This window comes from Pristiophorus japonicus, chromosome 6, assembly GCF_044704955.1.
Source record: "Pristiophorus japonicus isolate sPriJap1 chromosome 6, sPriJap1.hap1, whole genome shotgun sequence".
NCBI lineage: Eukaryota > Metazoa > Chordata > Chondrichthyes > Pristiophoridae > Pristiophorus > Pristiophorus japonicus.
In genome coordinates this window covers 194,034,389-194,056,763 of record NC_091982.1, presented here as the reverse complement: position 1 = coordinate 194,056,763, position 22,375 = coordinate 194,034,389, and the positions used below count along the sequence as shown (strand labels likewise).

The 22,375-nt window shown below is 47.1% G+C and overlaps 1 protein-coding gene across 1 annotated transcript in view; it reads left to right on the top strand.

Moving 5' to 3' along the window:
- The window catches only part of LOC139266239 (inactive N-acetylated-alpha-linked acidic dipeptidase-like protein 2), a 795,403-nt gene that overhangs the window by 724,550 nt on the left and 48,478 nt on the right, over positions 1–22,375 (top strand). The window contains exons 12-13 of the mRNA XM_070884068.1: positions 9,495–9,588; positions 9,991–10,189. Of these exons, the coding sequence (XP_070740169.1) occupies positions 9,495–9,588; positions 9,991–10,189 (293 nt within the window). The remainder of the gene's footprint in view (positions 1–9,494; positions 9,589–9,990; positions 10,190–22,375) is intronic.

Genomic DNA, 22,375 nt, shown 5'->3' with positions numbered 1-22,375 from the left:
AGACTGTGTGGAGCCAGTGATTTGAGTGCGACATACATCACACTTTGGGTGGCACTTTTATACAACCTCTGTTCCTGGTATCTAGCTCTTGCTATCTCTGCTCAATGACGTTAACTAATGTCTCCACTTCCTCATGCAAGAAATTCTTTGTTCTTGGTGGATGTTGTTCCATTGCTGCATTGAATTGACACTCTGATTTTTCAAAACACACAGTCCTTATTTTGAATGCACCTATGCAGCACTTGTTCTGGAAGTTTAGCAGCAACAAGCAGCACTCACTGTTTTCAGCAGGTGATTTCTTCAACAGTGCTGTTAAAAGCACTCCTTCAGGCACAAAAAAATCAGCAAAATTCACTCACAACCTTTCCACAGTTCCACAAAACAAAACAGCACTTTTCCTCATTTACCTTTAAAAATGGCTGTGTGCCAATGTTTGTATCACACTGCGCATGCGCGCACGCTCCAGCGCGCATGCGCAGGGCTGCCGGCACGAAATTTGCTGCTGTGAGGTAGCCCCGCCCCCCCCGCTGGCAGATCTTCGGCGCCACGCTTTGGCCCCGCCCTCCGCAGATGCTTGTACGCCGCACCAAGCTGGAACGGGCCTGATTCAGAGCGCAGAATGCTGAGGTAGGCATTAGGGGCACTTTTATTCCACGAAACAGGCGTGCCTCTCAGGGGCCCGAAACTTGCCCCCTAAGAGTGGGGTTCTAAAATGGGCGTTATGTCCCTAATTAGCATAGTTAAGGGGCCTCGTGGCAGTTTCAGGCAGGCGATCACACTGGAATTTCTGACGTCAGTGGCTTCCAATTTAGTAGCCGCACTCCAGGGAGCAATGGCTGTGGGATACCATTACCTGAAATTCATCCTCTGAAAACTCAGATAACGTTTAGTAAAGGAGCACGTGGGCCAATTCACCTCCCTCTGTCACTTCTTCAGAAAATTCAATGAGGTTCTTTAAACATGACCTTCCTTTTAGAAATGCAGACTATTTTGTCTTAAATTCTCCATCTCTAAATGTTTTGTTATCTGATCTTTTAGTAAATATTATACTTATCTGAAGCTGCTGCGCCCACGAGAGATCCCAATCCTGAGGCCTCCACTGACTGCGCATCACAAACTGTGCACGTCAGGACGTGCGCAGGGCTGGAGCTGCAGTCACATGGCTCTAGGCAGCCAATCAAGGTAAAGTATGTTCTGATTCATAATAGTGGGAACTCCGTAAGTTGGCATTCCCATTATGATGAATGAGAAGCACCCACACCCCAAACACACAAAACATTAATTAAAAAATTGAAAAAATACACTACATATTTAACATTAATTTAAATTAGTTATGTATTATTAAAAATATATATTTTTCTGATTTTTAAAAAGTTTTTTAAATTATGCTTTAAAATAAATTTAACGTAATGGGCAGGGTTTTTTAAAAATAAAATATTTTTTTAAATTTTATTTTTTATGTTTTAAGTGTGTTTTAAAACTCTTACGTCTGTAAAAGTAGGCTATGCGCCTGCTTTTATCAGTCGCAAGAGTTTTCAGGACATCTGCTGGGCAAGATTGCGGTCGCTGGGCAAGATATGGGTAGATACTGCAATCTTGCCCATGCGAATGTCCTGGATGTGGAGATGCGTGCGATCTGTCAAGCTCCAGTTTAACAGATCAGAAAAGCCAGTTTTCAGCGCATGCGCATTGTGTGCTAAAAACCGGCTTTTGCGATGCCTTCCCAGGTCCGTACACACTCCATACGGACCCGGGAGGCCGGAATTTCAGGGCTAGTATCTTTCCAACCACTGATGTTTAGTTAACTAGTCTTTACTTCCCTGGGTTAGTTTAACTTGCTTTTTGAAGATGAGAATTACATTTGCTGTTTGCCACACCTCTGGCACTTGTTTTTTTCCATGGATAATAGTGCGTTTGCTTCCTCTTCGCCAGTGTCTTCGAGTATCCACTGGTGCATTCTATTGGGACCCAGGGTTTTACACCTTTAAATTTGGCAAATTTGTCTATTGTCTCCTTTTTTTCTGGGCCCAAAATTGGTGGACATACCGCCAACATACCACCCAAAATCGACAAATTGATTGAAAAATAACTACATACCGCTCACATACCGCCCGGCGGAAAATTCATCAATGGCATACCGTCCGCCCATGCACACCGTCGCCATACCACCCAAAATTGCCAAATTAATCACTTGCCACCGACATACCACTGACCCTGTAGACCACCCTGGAAAAGATGGTTTTAAGTCGATCTTCAGTCGGCGGTATGCATCTTTGCTGTAAAAAAGTTTTATCTCTCATCCCCCCCGCCGCCCCCCCCGTCTCTTCCCCCCCCCCAAGTCTCTATCCCCCCCACCACAGTGATCTCCCCCCCCCACAGCGATCTCCCCCCAAGCAGCGATCTCCCCCCCCCCCCCCCAAGTAGCAATCTCCCGCCCACCCCAAGCAGCGATCTCCCCCCTCCCCCCCCCCAAGTAGCAATCTCCCCCCATCCCCCCCAAGTAGCAATCTCCCCCCCCAAAGCAGTGATCTCACCCCTGCTCCCCAAAGTAGCAATCTCCCCCCCCCAAGTAGCAATCTCCCCCCCCAAGTAGAAATCTCCCCCCCTCCCCAAGCAGCGATCTCCCCCCTCCTCCCCCAAGTAGCAATCTTCCACCACCCCCCCAAGTAGCAAACTCCCCCCTCCCCCCCCAAGTAGCAATCTCCCCCCTTCCCGCCCAAGTAGCAATTTCCCCCCTCCCCCCCCCAAGTAGGAATCTCCTCCCCCAAGTAGCAATCTCCCCCCTCACCTCCAAGTAGGAATCTCCCCCCTCCCCCCCAAGTAGCAATCTCCCCCTCCCCCCCAAGTAAAAATCTCCCCCCTCCCCCCCAAGTAGCAATCTCCCCCCTCTCCGCCCAAGTAGCAATCTCCCCCCTCCCCCCTCCCCCCCAAATAGCAATCTCCCCTCTCCCCCCACCCCCCAAGTAGCAATCTCCCCCCTCCCTGCCAAAGTAGCAATCTCCCCCCTCCCCCCCCAAGGAGCAATCTCCCCCCTCCCCCCCAAGTAGCAATCTCCCCCCGAAGTAGCAATCTCCCCCCGAAGTAGCAATGTCCCCTCCCCCCCCAAGTAACAATCTCCCCCCTCCCCCCCAAGTAGCAATCTCCCCCCTCCCTCCCGAAGTAGCAATCTCCCCCTCCCCCCCAAGTAACAATCTCCCCCCTCCCCCCCAAGTAGCAATCTCCCCCTCCCCTCAAGTAGCAATCTCCCCCCTCCCCCCCAAGTAGCAATCTCCCCCCTCCCCCCCCAAGTAGCAATCTCCCCCTCCCCCCCCCGTAGCAATCTCCCCCCACCCCCCACAAGTAGCAATCTCCCCCCCCCCCCCGCAAGTAGCAATCCCCCCCCCCCCGCAAGTAGCAATCTCCCCCCCCCCCAAGTTGCAATCTCCCCCCCCCGGTTGCAATCTCCCCCCCAAGTAGCAATCTCCCCCCTCTCCCCCTCCCCCCCGAAGTAGCAATCTCCCCCCTCGCCACCAAGTAGCAATCTCCCTCTCCCCCCCTAAATAGCAATCTCCCCCCCCCCCGCAAGTAACAATCTCCCCCCCCCCACAAGCAGCAATCTCCCCCCCCCCAAGCCCCAAGTAGCAATCCCCCCCCCAAGCAGCGATCTCCCCCCAAGCCGCGATCTCCTCCCCCCAAGCCGCGATCTCCGCCCCCCAAGCATCAATCTCCCCCCCCCCCCAAGCAGCGATCTCCCCCCCCCAAGCAGCGATCTCCCCCCCTCAAGCAGCGATCTCCCCCCCCAAGCAGCGATCTCCCCCCCCAAGCAGCGATCTCCCCCCCCAAGCAGCGATCTCCCCCCCCCTCAAGCAGCGATCTCCCCCCTATCCCCCCCCAAGCAGCGATCTCCCCCTCCCCCAAGCAGCGATCTCCCCCTCCCCCAAGCAGCGATCTCCCCCCCCTCAAGCAGCGATCTCTCCCCTGCCCCCAAGCAGCGATCTCCCCCCTCCCCCCCAAGCAGCGATCTCCCCCCCCCCAAGCAGCGATCTCTGCCCCCCCAAGCAGCGATCTTCCCCCCCCAAGCAGCGATCTCCCCCCCCCAAACAGCGATCTCCCCCCAAGCAGTGATTTCCCCCCTCAAGCAGCGATCTCCCCCCCAAGCAGTGATCACCCCCATCCCCCCCCAAGCAACGATCTCCCCCCCCCCAAAGCAGCGATCTCCCCCACAAGCAGCGATCTCACCCCCCCCCCGCCCCCGCCAAGCAGCGATTTCCCCCCCCCCCCTCCCCCCAAGCAGCGATCTCCTCCCGCAGCAACGATCCCCCTTCACAGGTATCTTCCCCCCGACCCCTGCACAGCGTACTCAGGCCGGCAGTCTCTGTCGATTCTCAAGGTGCCTCTCGGAGGGTGGAGCTTCGCAGAAGCATGCGTGTGCGCACAACTCGGGACCCGAAGATTCTCGAGTGAAAATGACTCACTGCCCGCACACCGCCGGCTGCACTCCGCTCCGCCCGTTGCGCTCCGCTTGGCATACCGCCGAGAAAAACGTGACGAAAATCGCGCACACTCCACCTCAGTGGTATCTAGCAGTATGAAACAGCATACCGCTGAGAAATGGGCGGACGACCAATTTCGCCCCCTCTATCTTCGCTGTTGTAGTATCTCTCTTGGCTTCTTTTGATGTTATCATTTCCTCTTACAGGCTCGTCTGGAGCGAATAGGTAAGGTGGTCCCAGCTAGATCAATAGCAGGAAGTTAACCAATAGTCAGTGCTGATAAACAGCTGGTTAAACTGCAGCAGTGGATATGGATGCTCTTAGAGATTCCGACCATTTTTGGCAGTTGTCAATCTGATTTGGGTTGTGTCCCTACAGAGAGAATGTGTGCAATCCATATCAAGGAAACAGAAACTCTGCTTTTTAGAGTTCTGATTGATTTGGCGATTTTGTAGCATGGTGCTGGGTTTCTGCACGTGTCTGATAGCTGACTGAAGGAAAAAATAATAGTCTCTGAATAAATGTAAATGATCTGTGTTTAATGTTTATCCTTTTGGTGTAAATATTGTCCTCCAAAGATGAATGCACTTTTTAACTCTTAAATTAATTCAAATGACATTAAAACCCAGGACTTGTTTAACTCACACCATACAGGTGACTTTCAAAATCCCATTATACTGAATTATTCAGCAAATCAGCTGAAATAGTTTTTGTAGTGGTGGAGAGGGAGTAGTGGTGGAGAGGGAGGGGGTGCTTCAATACTTTTAATCTGCGAGGAGCTATTGAGGTTTTTATTGATAAACTGACCAAAAAGTAAGGCTATATTAATAAGAAAAATCACTGCCTCCTATTTCTATCTCTGTTCATTATGGTAACATAGAAACATACAAAGTAAGTGCAGGAGTAGGCCATTCAGCCCTTCGAGCCTGCACCACCATTCAATATGATCATGGCTGATCATGCAACTTCAGTACCCCATTCCTGCTTTTTCTCCATATCCCTTGATCCCTTTAGCCGTAAGGGCCATATCTAACTCCCTTTTGAATATATCTAACGAAATAGTCCCCACAATTTTCTGTGGTAGAGAATTCCACAGGTTCACAATTCTCTGAGTGAAGAAATTTCTCTTCATCTCGGTCCTAAATGGCTTACCTCTTACCCTTAGACTGTGACCCCTGGTTCTGGACTTCCCCAACATCGGGAACATTCTTCCTGCATCTAACCTGTCCAATCCTGTCAGAATTTTATATGTTGCTATGAGATCCCCTCTCATTCTTCTAAATTCCAGTGAATATAAGCCTTGTCAATCCAGTCTTTCTTCATATGTTAGTCCTGCCATCCCGGGAATCAAACTGGTGAACCTTCGCTGCACTCCCTCAATAACAAGAATGTCTTTCCTCAGATTAGGAGACCAAACCTGCACACAATACTCAAGGTTTGGTCTCACCAAGGCCCTATACAACTGCAATAAGACCTCCCTGCTCCTATACTCAAATCCCCTCGCTATGAAGGCCAGCATGCCATTTGCTTTCTTTACTGCCTGCTGTATCTGCATGCCTACTTTCAATGACTGATGTACCATGATATCCAGGTCTCGTTGCACCACCCCTTTTACTAATCTGTCACCATTCAGATAATCTGCCTTCCTGTTTTTGCCACCAAGGTGGATAACCTCACACTTATCCACATTATACTGCATCTGCCATGCATTTGCCCACTCATCTAACCTGTCCAAGTCCCCCTGCAGCCTCCTAGCATCCTCCTCACAGCTCGCACTGCCACCCAGCTTAGTGTCATCTGCAATCTTGGAGATATTACATTCAATTCCTTCATCCAAATCATTAATGTATATTGTAAATAGCTGGGGTCCCAGCACTGAACCCTGCAGCACCCCACTAGTCACTGCCTGCCATTCTGAAAAGGACCCGTTTATTCCCACTCTTTGCTTCCTGTCTGCCCACCAGTTCTCTATCCACGTCAATACATTACCCCCAATACCATATGCCTTTATTTTGCACAATAATCCCTTGTGTGGGACCTTGTCAAAAGCCTTTTGAAAGTCCAAATACACCACATCCACCAGTTCTCCCCTATCCACTCTACTAGTCACATCCTCAAAAAACTCCAGAAGATTTGTAAAGCATGCTTTCCCTTTCATAAATCCATGCTGACTGGGACTGATCCTGTCACTGCTTTCCAAATGCACTGTTGTTACATCTTTAATAATTGATTCCAACATATTCCCCACCACCGATGTCAGGCTAACCGGTCTATAATTCCCTGTTTTTTCTCCCTCCTTTTTTAAAAAGTGGGGTTACATTAGCTACCCTCCAATCCATAGGAACTGAACCAGAGTCCACGGAATGTTGGAAAATGATCACCAATGCATCCGCTATTTCTAGGGCCACTTCCTTAAGTACTCTGGGATGCAGGCTATCAGGCCTGGGGATTTATCAGCCTTCAGTCCCTTCAATTTCCCTAACACGATTTGCTGACTAATAAGGATTTCCCTCAGTTCCTCCTTCTCGCTAGACCCTCGGTCCCCTAGTATTTTCGGGAGGTTATTCGTGTCTTCCTTAGTGAAGACAGAACCAAAGTATTTGTTCAGTTGGTCTGCCATTTCCTTGTTCCCCATTATGAATTCCCCTGATTCCAACTTCAAGGGACCTACATTGGTCTTTACTAATCTTTTTCTCTTCACATATCTATAGAAACTTTTGCAGTCAATTTTTATGTTCCCTGCAAGCTTACTCTCATACTCTATTTTTCCCCTCCTAATTAAATCCTTAGTCCTCCTCTGCTGAATTCTAAATTTCTCCCAGTCCTCAGGTTTGCTGCTTTTTATATGTCTCTTCCTTGGATTTAACACTTTCCCTCATTTCCCTTGTTAATCACGGTTGAGCTACCTTCCCTTTTTTATTCTTCCGCCCGCACAGGGATGTACAATTGTTGTATTTCATCCATGTGATATTTAAATGTCTGCCATTGCCTATTCACTGTCGACCCTTTAAGTATCATTCTCCAGTCTATCCTAGCCAATTCACCTCTCATAGCGTCGAAGTTTCCTTTCTTTAAGTTCAGGACCCTAGTCTCTGAATTAACTGTGTCACTCTCCATCTTAATGAAGAATTCTACTATATTATGTTCACTCTTCCCCAAGGGGCCCCGCATGACAGATTGCTAATTAATCCTCTCTCGTTACACAAGACCCAGTTTAGGATGGCCTGCTCTCTAGTTGGTTCCTCAACATTTTGGTCTAGAAAACCATCTCTGATGCACTCCAGGAAATCCTCCTCCACAGTATTGCTACCAGTTTGGTTAGCCCAATCAAATTGCAGATTAAAGTCACACATGATAACTGCTGTACCCTTATTGCATGTGTCCCTAATTTCCTGTTTGATGCCATCCCCAACCTCCCTACTACTGTTTGGTCATCTGTACACAACTCGCACTAACATTTTCTGCTCTTTGGTATTTCGCAGCTCTACCCATATAGATTCCACACCATCCACACTAATGTCTTTCCTTACTATTGTGTTAATCTTTTTAACCAGTAACACTACCCCACCTCCTTTTCCTTCCTGTCTGTCCTTCCTGAATATTGAATACCCCTGGATGTTGAGTTCCCAGCCTTGGTAAATTCAGAGCCATGTCTCCGTAATGCCAATTACATCATATCCGTTAATCTGCGCAGTCAATTCATCCACCTTATTACGAATGCTCCTCGCATTGAGACTCCGAGCCTTCAGGCTTGTTTTTATAACACTCTTTGTTCTTTTTATGAATTATGTTGTAATGTGGCCCTTTTTGATTTTTGCCCTTGATTTCTGTGCCCTCCACTCTTGCTTTTCTCCTTCCTACCTTTTGCTTCTGCCCCCTTTTTACTTCCCTCTGCCTCCCTGCATAGATTCTCATCCCTCTGCCTTTTTAGTTTAAACCCTCCCCAACAGCATTAGCAAACACTCCGCCTAGGACATCGGTTCTTGTCCTGCCCAGGTGCAGTCCACCCGGTTTGTACTGGTCCCACCTCCCCCAGAACCAGTTCCAATGTCCCAGGAATTTGAATCCTTCCCCCTTGCACCATTCCTCAAGCCATGTAATCATCTGAGCTCTCCTACAATTCCTACTCTGACTAGCACTTGGCACAATCCTGAGATTACTACCTTTGAGATCCTTTTAATTTAATTCCTAGCTCCCTAAATTCAGCTTGTAGGACCTCATCATGTTTTTTTACCTATATCGTTGGTACCTATGTGTACCACAACAGCTGGCTGTTCACCCTCCCCCTCCAGAATGCACTGCATTCTGCTCCGAGACATCCTTGACCCTTGCACTAGGGAGGCAACATACCATCCTGGAGTCTCGCTTGCGGCCGCAGAAACGCCTATCTATTCCCCTTACAATTGAATCCCCTATCATTATAGCTCTCCCACTCTTTTTCCTGCCCTCCTGTGCAACAGAGCCAACCATGGTGCCATGTACTTGGCTGCTGTTGCCTTCCCCTGATGAGTCATCTCCCCCAACAGTACCCAAAACGATGTATCTGTTTTGGAGGGAGATGACTGTAGGGGACCTCTGCACTACCTTCCTTCCACTGCTCTGCCTGATGGCCACCTATTCCCTATCTGGCTGTGTAACCTTTACCTGCTGTGTGACCAACTCACTAAACGTGTTATTTACGACATCCTCAGCATCGCGGATGCTCCAGAGTGAATCCATGTGCAGCTCCAGTGCTGCAATGCGGTCTGTCAGGAGCTGCAGCTGGATACGCTTCCTACACATGTAATTGTCAGGGACACTGGGAGCATCCCTGACTTCCCACATAGCACAGGAGGAGCATGACACAGATCTGGGCTCTCCTGCCATGGCTTAACCCTTAAATTAACCTTATTGCTAACAACACCAAAGGTTTCTTAGAAAAGAAAAAGAAAAAGTACAGTTAAACAGCATTATTACTCTTTTTAAAATATTTAATAGAATGATTTCTTCCTAAGTAAAGACCTCTTGATTTGTTTGTTGCAGTTGACAGCGGAAATGATTCTGCGTATAGCCAATGAGCCAGTTCTCCCTTTCAGTGTCCTGGATGTAGCCCTGGAGGTTCAAGAACAACTCAAAGGTAATGTTGCTTTCTTAGTTTATGGGCTCTTGACAGTGCAGTGATTATATTATTTGGTTCAATTTGAAGAGACTATGCTAACATCACTGTACATCCTTTCCCTTCTTTGTTGTCCCAAATTATAGATTATTCAATTTTTCCATTGCCCTGTCCTCCCCAAAGTATGACATTAGAATTTGTTGACATGAACAATTGTAAATGTATCCAGAATAATCTTGCATGCTATATACTCATACTTTTTGTCAGTTTGACCAATAAAAATCCATTATGCCAAAATAAACAAAGATCTCACATCAGCATTGTAAAGTTATAATAGCTTGATTTTGAGTTATGTTTTGAGCTGTGTTTCTGTTGACTGTTACTTTTGGTGTAATTCTTAATGATATATTTTATTTTTTAAAGATGAAAGTGTTGCTTCAGATCAAATGCTGGTATTGGCCAGTGCACTGAGGGAAACTGCGCAACTTTTTCAATCAGATAAAATGCGTCCAGCTAATGATCCAACGGAGCGAGACCCTGCCCATCTGAGAATGTTGAACGATGTGCTGCAGAACCTAGAAAAAAACTTCCTCATCCAACAGGCTCCACCAGGCTATTATAGGTATAGAAACATTCCTATATATCTGTCACAAAATGAGGCGAGATATGTGGTATTTATGATTCAGAGTTTTCAAATCTCTGAACTTGATAAAGTACAGTTGCTAATTTTAAAAGAGAAATATTGTAATCAATGGCACATAATGCTTGCATACTTAATGCTTAATTCAAACATTTAATATTTCAACTAGAATGCTTACTTTTTATTGTGTCGATTGTGTCAATAAGAAAAAAACCTCTTTTTTTTTTTAAGAGTTGTGAAGCAGGCATAATGGGAATGTCTTATGAGTTTTAGAACAAAAAATAATTCCCAGTGTTTACATTGCTAAACCTACTCACTATCCTTGTGGTAGCATTTTTTCATGACCCCATGATTCAGCTGCTGGGATATGGAATCATAGAATGATACAGCATAGAAGAAGACCATTCAGCCCATCGTGTCTGTGCCGGCTCTTTGGTAGAGCTATCCAATTAGTCCCATTCCTTTGTTCTTTCCCTATAGCCCTGTATTTTTTTTCCCTTCAAGTATTTATCCAATTGTCTTTTGGATATTACTATTGAATCTGCTTCCACCATCCTTTCAGGCAGTGCATTCCAGATCACAATAACTCGCTGTGTAAAATTCTGTTTCCTTATGTCACCTCTGCACCTTTTGTCAATCACCTTAAATCTGTCACCTCTGGTTACCGACCCTCCTGCCACTTGAAACAGTTTCTCCTTATTCACTCTAACAAAACCAGTCGTGATTCTGTACACCTCTATCAAATCTCCTCTTAACCTTCTCTGCTCTAAGGAGAACAACCCCAGCTTCTCCAATCTGTCCACAAAGCTGAAATCCCTCTTCCCTGGTACCATTCCAGTAAATCTCTTCTGTACCTTCTCGAAAGCCTTGACATACTTCCTGCAGTGTGGTGCCCAGAATTGAACACAATACTCCAGCTGAGGCCTAACCAGTGTGCAATAAAGGTTTAGCATAACTTCCTTGCTTTTGTACTCTATTCCTCTATAATAAAGCCAAGGATCCCATAAGCTTTCTTTAACAGCCTTCACAACTTATCCTGCCACCTTCAAAGATTTGTGTACATATACCTCCAGGTCTCTCTGCTCCAGCAGCCCCTTTAAAATTGTATTATTTAGTTCATATTGCCTCTCCTCATTCTTCCTGTCAAATTGTATCACTCCACACTTCTGATTTATTTTATCTGCCATGTGCCTGGCCATTTTACCAGTCTGTTTATGTTCCCCTCAAGTGTCATCTGCAAACTTTGAAATGGATGTCTTGTATACCCAAGTCCAGGTCATATTAATATATATCAAAACGAGCAGTGGCCCTAGCACCGCCCACTGTATACTTCCCTCCAGTCTGAAAAACAACCGTTCACCATGACTCTCTGCTTTCTGTCCCTAAGCCAATTTTGTATCCAAGTTGCCACTGTCCTATTAATTGCATGAGCTTTAATTTTGCTAATAAGCCTATTATGGAGTACTTTGTCAAATGTATTTTAGAAGTCCATATACATAATGTCAACCCTCTTTGTTACATCATCACAGAACTCTATCAAGTCAGTCAAGCACGATTTGCCTTCAACAAATCTGTGATGATTTTCATTTATTAGCCCTACTTTTCTAAATGCCAATTATTTTTTTCTCGGATTTATGGGCCCAAGTTTCGAGCCGCGCCTAGAACGGCGCAGTCCCGACCTGGACACCCGGTTTTCGCGCCACAAAGTGCGGCGAAAAAAACCCTCCATATTCTCCACCTCCCTGCAGGTCCTCTGGCCCTCGGCGCAGCGCAGCAGGAGCTGTAGGGGGCGGAGCCAGGTCCCTGCGCTGAAAACAGTGCCGGGACCTCTGCACATGCGCGCTACAGTGGGCGCGCATGTGCAGTAGCTCCAGGCGCCCAAAACTGTGTGGGAGGGGCCGAAGCACGCAGCCCCTAGCCCTGGCCGAATAGCCTCACTAGGGCTGCGTGAATAAGGCTCCTCCCACGGCCAGCTCCTGCTTCCTCCCGACTCGACTCCCGCTTCCCGCCTCTGGACCGGACCCGACATCGACCTGACTCCCGCTCCCCCCCCCCCGTCCCCGGACACGACCGAACCCGACTGCTGCTTCCCCCCCCCCGCCCCCGGACCGGACCCGACACCGACCTGACTCCCGCTACCGCCCCCCCTCCCGGACCCGACCCGACACCCGCTCCCCGCCCCCGCCTCCGGACCTGACCCGACTCCCGTTCCCTCCCCCTGCCCCCAGACTGGATCCGACCTGACCTCCCTCCCCCCGACCTGACCTCCCTCTCCCTCCCTCTCCCTCCCTCCCCCCGACCTGACCTCCCTCCCCCCGACCTGACCTCCCTCTCCCTCCCTCCCCCCGACCCGAACCGAACCGACCTCCCTCCCACCACCCCCCGACCCGACCCAACGCCACCTACCTGTAAATCTGGTTATGGGGACAGGCCCTGCCTGAAGTCTCGGGCCAGGCCCGTTCAGCCTCCCTCCCCCTTCTCCATTCCCCCCCCACCCCCAATCTCCTTCCCCCCCAATCTCCTTCCCCCCCCAATCTCCTTCCCCCCCCAAATCTCCTTCCCCCCATCTCCTTCCCCCCCCATCTCCTTCCCCCCATCTCCTTTCCCCCCCCATCTCCTTTCCCCCCCCATCTCCTTTCCCCCCCCATCTCCTTTCCCCCCATCTCCCTCCCTGCCATCTCCTTTCCCCCCATCTCCTTTCTCCCCCTTCTCCCCTTTATCCCCTTCTCCCCCATCCCCCTTCTCCCCCCTCCCCCTTCTCCCCCCCCCTTCTCCCCCATCTCTCCCCATCCCTCCCCTTCTCCCCCATCCCTCCCCCTTCCCTCCCTCTGCTCCTCCCCTCTCTTCCTCTACCCCCCTCCCCTCGCTGTCAGAAACACAGACACTGACAGACAGAGAATGAGAGACACACACAGACTGACAGAGACACACTGTGGGGAGGGGGGCATCCCAGCACGCTGTTGGGGGGCTCCCGGTGCTGCAGTCGGTAAGTAGAAAATGTTTTATTTATTGATTTAAAAAAAAAATTATTTCTTAATTATTTTTTTGGATTGATTTATTGGTTGATTTATTGATTATTTATCATTTATTATTGATGATGGCTCTTTATTTGTAAAACTCAAGTGTTTAATGTTTGTAAACTTCCCTTTAACCGCCCCCCCCCCCACCATTCCCTACGCCTGATTTGTAACCTACGCCTGATTTTCTAAAATGTAGACAAGGTTTTTTCGAGCATACAAGAATCTTCACTTACTCCATTCTAAGTTAATTTGGAGTAAGTTTTCACTGACGAAACTTTGAAAAAAAAATTCTGTTCCAAAGTGAAACTGTTCTAACTGACTAGAACTGGAGCAAACTAAACGCCGAGAATTCCGATTTCTAAGATACTCCGTACTACACCAGTTGCTCCGAAAAATCAGGAGCAAATTATGTGGAAACTTGGGGCCATTGTCATTAAAAGTTTCCCCACCACCAACGTTAGACTCTCTGGCCTATAGTAGCCGAGTTTATCCCTCTCCTCTTTTTTAAATAGAGGTGTAATATTTGCAATCTTCCAGTCCTCTGGCACCACTCTCACATCCAAGGAGGATTGGCAGATTGTAGACTTTGAGAACTGCCAATCTTTTAAGTACCTCCTCTTTATCTATATTTATCCTATTCACTATCACTATTCCCTCCTCCTTTCATCATCATAGGCAGTCCCTTGAAATCGAGGAAGACTTGCTTCCACTCTAAAAGTGAGTTCTCAGGTGGCTGTACAGTCCAAGACGGAATTACAGTCTCTGTCACAGATGGGACAGACAGTCGTTGCAGAAAACGATGGGTGGGAGTCTGGTTTGCCACACGCTCCTTCTGCTGTCTGCGTTTGTTTTTTGCATGCTCTCGGCGACAAGACCTCCTCCTTTACTGTTACATTTACAGCACCCTCTTCACTAGTGAAGACAGATGCAAAGCCTCCACAAAAATATCTCCTTTTTGGTCTAAAATTGGCTCAGCCTTCCTTTAACGACCCTTTTATACTATTTATGTGTTTATAAAAGAGTTTTGGGTTCCCTTTTATGTGAGCCACTAATCTATTCTTATAGACTCTCTTTGCCCCTCTTATTCCCTTTTTGATATCTCTGTATATTCAGCTTGCTTCTCTACTGTATTATGAACCTTACATTTGCCATAAGCCTCCTTTTTCTGTCTGATTTTAATCTCTATGGAGTGGAAATTCGGTTGGAGGCTACTTAGGGTGCTAATGGCAGCGGGACGGTAAATTTTGCACCGGGAAATGGTTTGTGTCTGCAGCCACATAATTCAGCAGCTGGGCCCAGAGTGTGGAGCGGAGCACTAAGGGAAGCGTTCCACAGTTCTCTTTATGCGCTAGGCCGGCTGAGCAACTGAAACTCCATTGCTAAAGAGCTGGCCTCGGAGCGCCCTAAGAGAGGCTTCCCAGGAAATAAAATAGTCAAAAAAAACCGAAGAAACATTCCCAATACCTCGCTTACCCCACATTAAGATAAATTGCAAAATTTTTTAAAAAACAATCACACTTACCTCAAATAGTCATTTCTTCCCTCACCGCCGCAGGAACAGCTCGGACCACCCGCTTCCCCAGGCTACGGGCACTACAGGGTCAGTGCGAAACAAAAATCATAGTGCTGTCAAAACCGTGGGCGTTGCACCCCAGCTCAATGCTCCCAGACGGTACTGGTCAGTGACGCCGCTCACGGCTCCAACCCCTTTACCGTTCCTGTCGTTTCCAGGGGCGCTATGTGACCGAATTTCTACCCCCAGATCTTTAGTCATCCAGGGAACTCTGGCTTTGGATGCCCTTCATTTGCCCCTCATAAGAATGTGTCTGCTCTCTACCTAAACCATCTCCTCTTTGAAAACCACTGTTTTGGTTACTAATTTTTGATTCCAATCCCCCTGGGCCAAATCCCTTTTCAACTCATTGAAGTTAGCCCTCTTCCAGTTATGAATTTTTACGCTTGATTATGCCTTATCCTTTTCCATAACTATTCAACACCTAATGATATGATCACTGTTCCCCAAATGCTCTCCCACTGAGACATGCTCCACTTGTCCCACTTTATTTCCTAGAACTAGATCCAGCACTACTTCCTTCCTTGTTGGGCTGGAAACAGACTGATCAAGAAAGTTCTCTTGTACACATTTCAGGAATTCTTCCCCCTCTCTGCTCTTTACACTATTACTGTCCCAGTCTATATTAGGATAATTGAAGTCCCTCAGTTATCACTGCTCTACATTTTTTGCATCTTTTTTGTAATTTTCCTGCAAGTTTGCTCCTCCTTCCCACTATTTACACATAGTACACATCCAGTAGCATAATAATTCCTCAATTGTTCCTTAATTCTAACCTAATAGATTCTGTCTATGACCCCTCACATACATGATCCCTCTCCAGTGCTATATTAGTTTCATTGCTCAATCGTGTCATTCCCCCTTTCTTTTCCTTCCCTATCTGGAAGCTGGATTTAGTAGTATAAAATCCAGGCACCAACTCGTGGATTTCTCCGTATCTGACCGAAATAAATAGCAATATAAAAGCAGCTATAACCTTGCTCTGTGCGGCTTGCAAAGGAACTTCAGTCCATATTAAAGCATTGATAGATTAATAATTAGCTTAGGGACTGTAGAGCACCTTTACTTCATTTTATTCTTTGAGTCGACCCTTCTGAGCATTATTAAACACATTTCCAAGTGTTCTTTGTTCTTTGTAAAATGTTAACTGAGCACACTTGGCACTACTCCCACCTCTGAGACAGACTATCTCACAGGCTCATCCACTCCAGGACATCAGCCTATGAAACTAGGCTGACACACTAACACACCAGTGCAGTGCTGATGTTAAATTGAGGCCCTGTCTTCCTGCTCTTGTGGTTCAGGTGGATGTTATAGATCCCATGGTACTATTTAAAGAAGAGCAGTGTTCGCATCGTATCCTGGGCAACTTTTTATCCTTCAACCAACACCATCTGAAAGAGATTAAATGGACTTTGATCCCACTGCTGTTTGTGGAATCTTGTTTCGTGTAAAATCATTGGCATATTCATCTACAGTATATAACAGCATTGACAACACTTGAAAACAATTCATTGTATGTCAAGCACTTTGGATTTCCTGATAGATATGAAAAAGCATTATATACATTCAAGTTCTTTCTTTCTAGAATATGTCAAATTATTAAGGATTTTAGAGTAATAAGAATTATACTAACAAGTCAATAAACTGTTACACTTCATTGTCGGATGTGGAATCAGGCTGTAAATAGCTTTGATTACAGTTTCTATTTAGTGGGATTCCAGACTCTGCAAAAATGGTAACATTTCGATAAATCAATATCTTCTTTTGATGAATAGCCGTACTTTCTAAGAAATTGATTTTTCATGCATTTTATAAATTTATTATCATATTTAAAAACAAGAATGGATTGTAAGTCAGAAGAAGTAGGCTTTTGAATCAATCTTGATGTCTCTAGAAAGGTACCCACACAAAAGCCTTTCAAATGTATTTAGTCCCACTAGCAGAGATGCAGTCATTTGTGGGGCAAAAAAGTAAAGCTTTGGGACATTTTCTTCACAGCACCACAGCGAGTATTGATTTGGTTAAACCAGATCTGTCAGCTGAAGCATTGTAAATAAGGCAATTCTTCATCTGTAAATAGGGACGCATAGGTTTCATTTACAGCTGGTGACCTTCAGACAAAGCAAGTTTAGATCATTAAGGGTACATCCATAATTTAAATTAAGTCTTTAATTTGGATCAAAATATTCTTTCCCTTTAGGCCTTCATGTTTGTTCGGGTTGAGAGCTCAACAATTAGAAGTATGAGTCAATGACCTTGGTGGACAAATTTCATCTCAGTCTTCCAGAAAAGAGTTTTCATAACTGTTATTCGTAATGTATCTTGATATAATTCAGAATCGATAACAAAAGCGGTAAACAATACTCTCCAATTAACATCAGTAGCTTTTAGTGATGTGATAGCATAGCTTTCAAATCCAATTACAGGCTTTGATTAGACTATGGTAACTTATTTAGAATAGTCATGCACTACTTATTTAGTAATAATTTTAATATCAAATCTGCTTAAATGCGCTGCAATTGTTTTGAGAGTAAATTACAAATGAAGTTTGAGACAATAATTGTATCTCAAATGATCTGTGAGCTGCAAATTAATGATTTTGTACCACCTTGTGAGATTTTTGAGGCTACACTAGATATTCGTTTGGGTTCAGTCACTCAGGTAAGTGGATACTGCATCCCCTATGATTAGGAGTTTACCTTTGTTGCCCATATCTAGTCAAAGGATAGCCTAACCCAGGAGTTTGGTATGTGTGCTGGACTCTCTGATCTCACACATGCCCCAGATGTATTTCTCCTATCTCCCAGAAGGTGGATTGATGAGCACTCTATTTAGACAAGGTCATTTGCAAATTAATTAACTGGTTTACTTTATGTGCACAACTGAACATAATACAGTTTTAATTGAAATTCAACCTATTTCCTTCACTCCTCATAACATCTACAATAATAAGTCATGTAAATATAGCCTTTAATATAGGCCTAGCTTCACTGTAGAAGTCAGTATCTGCTGAGCTGAGGTGCACTAATTTTCAAGAAAGAGTTCTCCGCCTCTCCAAATGTTTCAAATCTGCATCTGACAGCAGACTGCATTTCCCAGACAGACCATGGGAAGACTAAGCTGTCCTCTGACCCTTGCCTAGCTCCTTGTGTCGAGGTTTGGCTTATCAGTTACTCTTCCCCCTCACCCTCCCATGACTCCTATATGGCCAGTTCAGTTAAGATGCTTGCTGTGCTCAGTGAATGAAAGCCATGCTAACATTGGAGGTGCAAATGTCTCTAAAATCTACTAATGAACCTCATTGTCTCAGATTCATATGGTATGTGAGAAACACCATTCTGTACAATGCTTTGTCTGGTCCCAGCAAACGGGCCTAGTTAGCATTCCCAGATAGCCTGTGTATTGGTGGAAATTAATCCTCTTGTTGGCCAAATTTAACGCAAAATTAGCATAATATAAATCAGCTTGAAATTGCTCCTAGGTCAAATATGCAAAAATCGTGAAATTTGACATGTGACATTATAATGGTGTCAGGGGCCATGTGGAATAGTGCAATAATTAAAACATCTCCACTTTCCTCTCTCCTTTAAAGCCCCTCCTAATATCTCCTTTCACTCTGTATCCATTTCCTTATGACTCAATGAAATGCCTTGGGAACAATGTACATTGTTATTTTTTTGGGGGTGCATGGCCCCTTTAAGCAGCTGCGTGGCCCAGTCACAGTTCCTTTCATTGAAAAAGCTGGTCCCGCGCAACCCGGGAACAGCAGAGAACCGCGCACCTTATAGAGAACGTTGCTCGCAACGTTTTTCTGCATTAAAGGCGCTACATAAATGCAAGTTTGACTTCTTGATAGTCTGTTGGAAATCTAAGTAGTACATTGTTTTTGTCCTTGTTTTGGATTAAGAGAGTGATAAATTCAGCTCCGTAACACCCAATTTATGCTAAAAATGGCATCCGTGCGCCTGCCCACACATCTGGTGCATGCCGCGCCAAATGCCACCTTGGTGAGGGAGGGAGGGCGGGCATTAGGAGCATGCGCCAGAAGTATGCAGAGTGGGCTGATCGGGACGTCAATCAATGCAACGCTGATTTGACACCAGCACTGCCATTTTCATTGTCAACGCTGGAGCTAACACCCTGTCTTCACCTCGCACAGCTGAACATGCATTCAGCATCAGCAAGGACCCCCATCAGCGTTATTTAAAGGGATCAGCAACCACTCTGAAGTTAGCTGCTGATTGATTTCTACTAGCTCTCTGTAAGTTTGTGGAAGTGTTTGGAGCTTTCTACAGTTGGTGAGGTGACAGAGTGCTGTGCAAGTGGAGATGGTGTTGCTTCTAACTTCAAGGGTTCTGGTCAGACCATTTGCTCCCAGTCATGGGTGCTCTAGTTGTCACCTGCTTGGCCTGCAGCATGACAGGGAGATGGCACAGAGGCAGCAAAGAAGAGGACAAGCTGCTCGCAGAGGAAGGAGGACGGGGAGAAGGGCTCTCAGCAGGAGGCCTTAACCGCCTCGGGTCTTCCGAGAGAAACTGTCCTACCTCAGCCTGAGCCATGAGCAGTGTGTGAGGGGTCTGCACTTTGTGAAGTAGGTGGTCTCAGAACTCTGCCACCTCTTGCAACCAGACCTGCAGCCTCACTCCAGGGCATGGACAATGCTGCCAGTGGCTGTGAAGGTGACCGAGGCCCTGAATTTCCTCACGTCACGATCCTTCCAGGCTGGAGCAGGCGACATCTGTAACACCTCCCAGTTCAGCATCCACTGCTGCATAAGAGAGATGACAGATGCTCTTTATGCCACGAGAGAGGACTTTATTGTCTTCTCTCTGAACAGAGAGAAGCAGGCAGAGTTTGTGTCATATTTGTAACCTTCACATAACTGTAACCTTTATGTAACAACACTACACTGTATACACCTGAGAAAGGCACACCTTGACCACGGAGGTGAACTTGTGGGAGACACTACTCACCTGGTCATCCAGGTATATAAAGAGAGGTCCCACGCAGGGTCATCACTTCTTGGTCCTGTGAATAAAGGTACAGGTCACAGAGTGACCTTGTCTCCAGTATGTGCCTCGTGTTGATTTGCTGTAGTGTGTAAGGACACAACATTTGGCGACGAGAAATGGGAATTAACGACTCAAGAGAATGGCCACCGGTAGCACGGAGGAACGGTACTGTGTTGGTGAGGACTGGGACGATTTCGTTGAGAGGCTCCAGCAGAGCTTTGTCACGAAGGACTGGCTGGGAGCGGCAGCAGCTGACAAGCGAAGGGCGCATCTACTGACCAGCTGTGGACCTAAGACGTACGCGTTGATGAAAGACCTGCTCGCACCCAAGAAGCCGGCATACAAGACCTTCGAGGAGTTCAGCAAACTGATCGGTGAGCACCTCAAACCGGCGAGCAGTATACACATGGCCCGACACAGATTCTATACACACCGACGTCGGGAAGGGCAGAGCATACCGGACTTCGTTGCGGACCTTCGGTGCTTGGCCAGCCTCTGTAAGTTCACAGACGCCTGCAGGGGAGAGATGTTACGGGATTTCTTCATTTGAGGGCATTGGTCATGCCGGGATTTTTAGGAAGCTAATTGAGACCAAGGACTTGACCTTGGAAGCAGCGGCGTTGATGGCTCAAACCTTCATGGTGGGGGAGGAGGAAACCAAGATCATATACGCGCGCAACTCTGCTCCCAACGTGGCGATGGAGCAGGGAGTTAACATGGTAAACGTGACTCAGAACCCCGCAGGCAGGCAATGGCAATTTGACACCAACCAGGCATTAACAGACTATAGGGTGGGTCCTCAACAGAGACAATGGCAGGTTGAACGGACATTTACACCATCACAAGGGACAATATGTCCTGGGATGGGACCAGTGACACCCACAAACAGAGTGCTCAAGAGTAATCAAAGAGATAATCAGAGAGAAATGCCTGGAAACAGCTCTTTTGTTCACAACAATCTCAGCTCATGCTGGAGGTGCGGGGGCAAACATGCTGCAAAGACCTGCGGGTTTCAACAATTCATCTGCAGAAATTGTAACTTGAGTGGACATTTAGCCAGGATGTGCAAGAAGCCCGCAGCGAGGCTGGTTTACGAAGTGGATGAACCACAAGAGGGGTCTGCAAGGCAGGGTTATGCCTGGGACACAGCAATGGATGCTGAAGTTCAGCGGGTCCAGGTGGCAAACATCCACAGCTCATACACAAAAATGCCACCTACGATGATGAGAGTACTGTTAAATGGCATCCCGGTACGCATGGAGCTGGACACAGGAGCCAGCCAGTCACTTACGAGTGTCCAACAATTCGAGAAACTGTGGCCACTCAGAGCTAGCAGACCCAAACTAGAACGCATTGACACGCAACTACGGACGTGCACCAAAGAGATCATCCCAGTGCTCGGCAGTGCAATGTTGGTGGTCACACATAATGGATCAGAGAACCAGCTGCCACTCTGGATTGTCCCTGGAAATGGTCCCGCGCTTTTGGGGAGGAGCTGGCTAGCCGAGATGAACTGGAAATGGGGGGATGTGCACGCCATTTCATCTGTGGAGCAAAGTTCATGCTCACAGGTCCTACAAAAGTTCGAGTCATTATTTCAACCTGGCGTCAGGACTTTCAAAGGCACCAAAGTAGTGATACGCATCACCCCGGACACAACACCAGTGCACCACAAAGCCAGAGCTGTGCCGTATGTGATGCGGGAGAAAATTGAGAGTGAGTTGGACAGGTTGCTAAGAGAGGGCATAATTTCGCCGTTGAATTCAGCGACTGGGCAAGCCCCATCGTCCCTGTTCTAAAAACGGATGGCTCGGTCAGGATCTGTGGCGACTACAAGGCCACCATCAACTGAGTGTCCCTTCAGGACCAATACCCGCTTCCGAGAGTGGAGGATCATTTTGCCATGCTGGCAGGCGGCAAGCTGTTCACCAAGTTGGACCTCACTTCGGCCTACATGACCCAGGAACTGGCCGAAGAATCCAAGCTACTGACCACCATCACCATGCACAAGGGGCTGTTTGTCTACAACTGGTATCCATTTGGCATTCGTTCAGCAGCCGCTATCTTTCAGAGGAACATAGAAAGCCTGCTCATATCCATCCTCAGAACAATCGTATTTCAGGATGACATCCTTATCATGGGTCGAGGCACCGAGGAACACCTCCACAACCTGGAGGAGGTGCTACGCCGACTGGACCGGGTAGGTCTGCGACTAAAGAAATCCAAGTGTGTGTGTTTTTGGCCCAGAGGTTGAGTTTTTGGGCAGGAGGGTTACCGCAGACGGGATCTGGCCCACCGAATCCAAAACGGAGGCGATCTGTCGCGCGTCCAGGCCCGGCAACACATCAGTGTTGCGTTCATTTCTGGGACACTTGAACTATTTTGGGAACTTTCTACCGAACTTAAGTACATTGCTGGAGCCGCTACACATGCTCCTGCATAAGGGTTGCGATTGGTTTTGGGGGGACTGTCAGGAACGGGCTTTCAATAGGGCGTGGAACCTGCTTTGTTCAAATAAGTTATTGACCCTGTACGACCCCTGTGAGAAATTGGTTTTGAC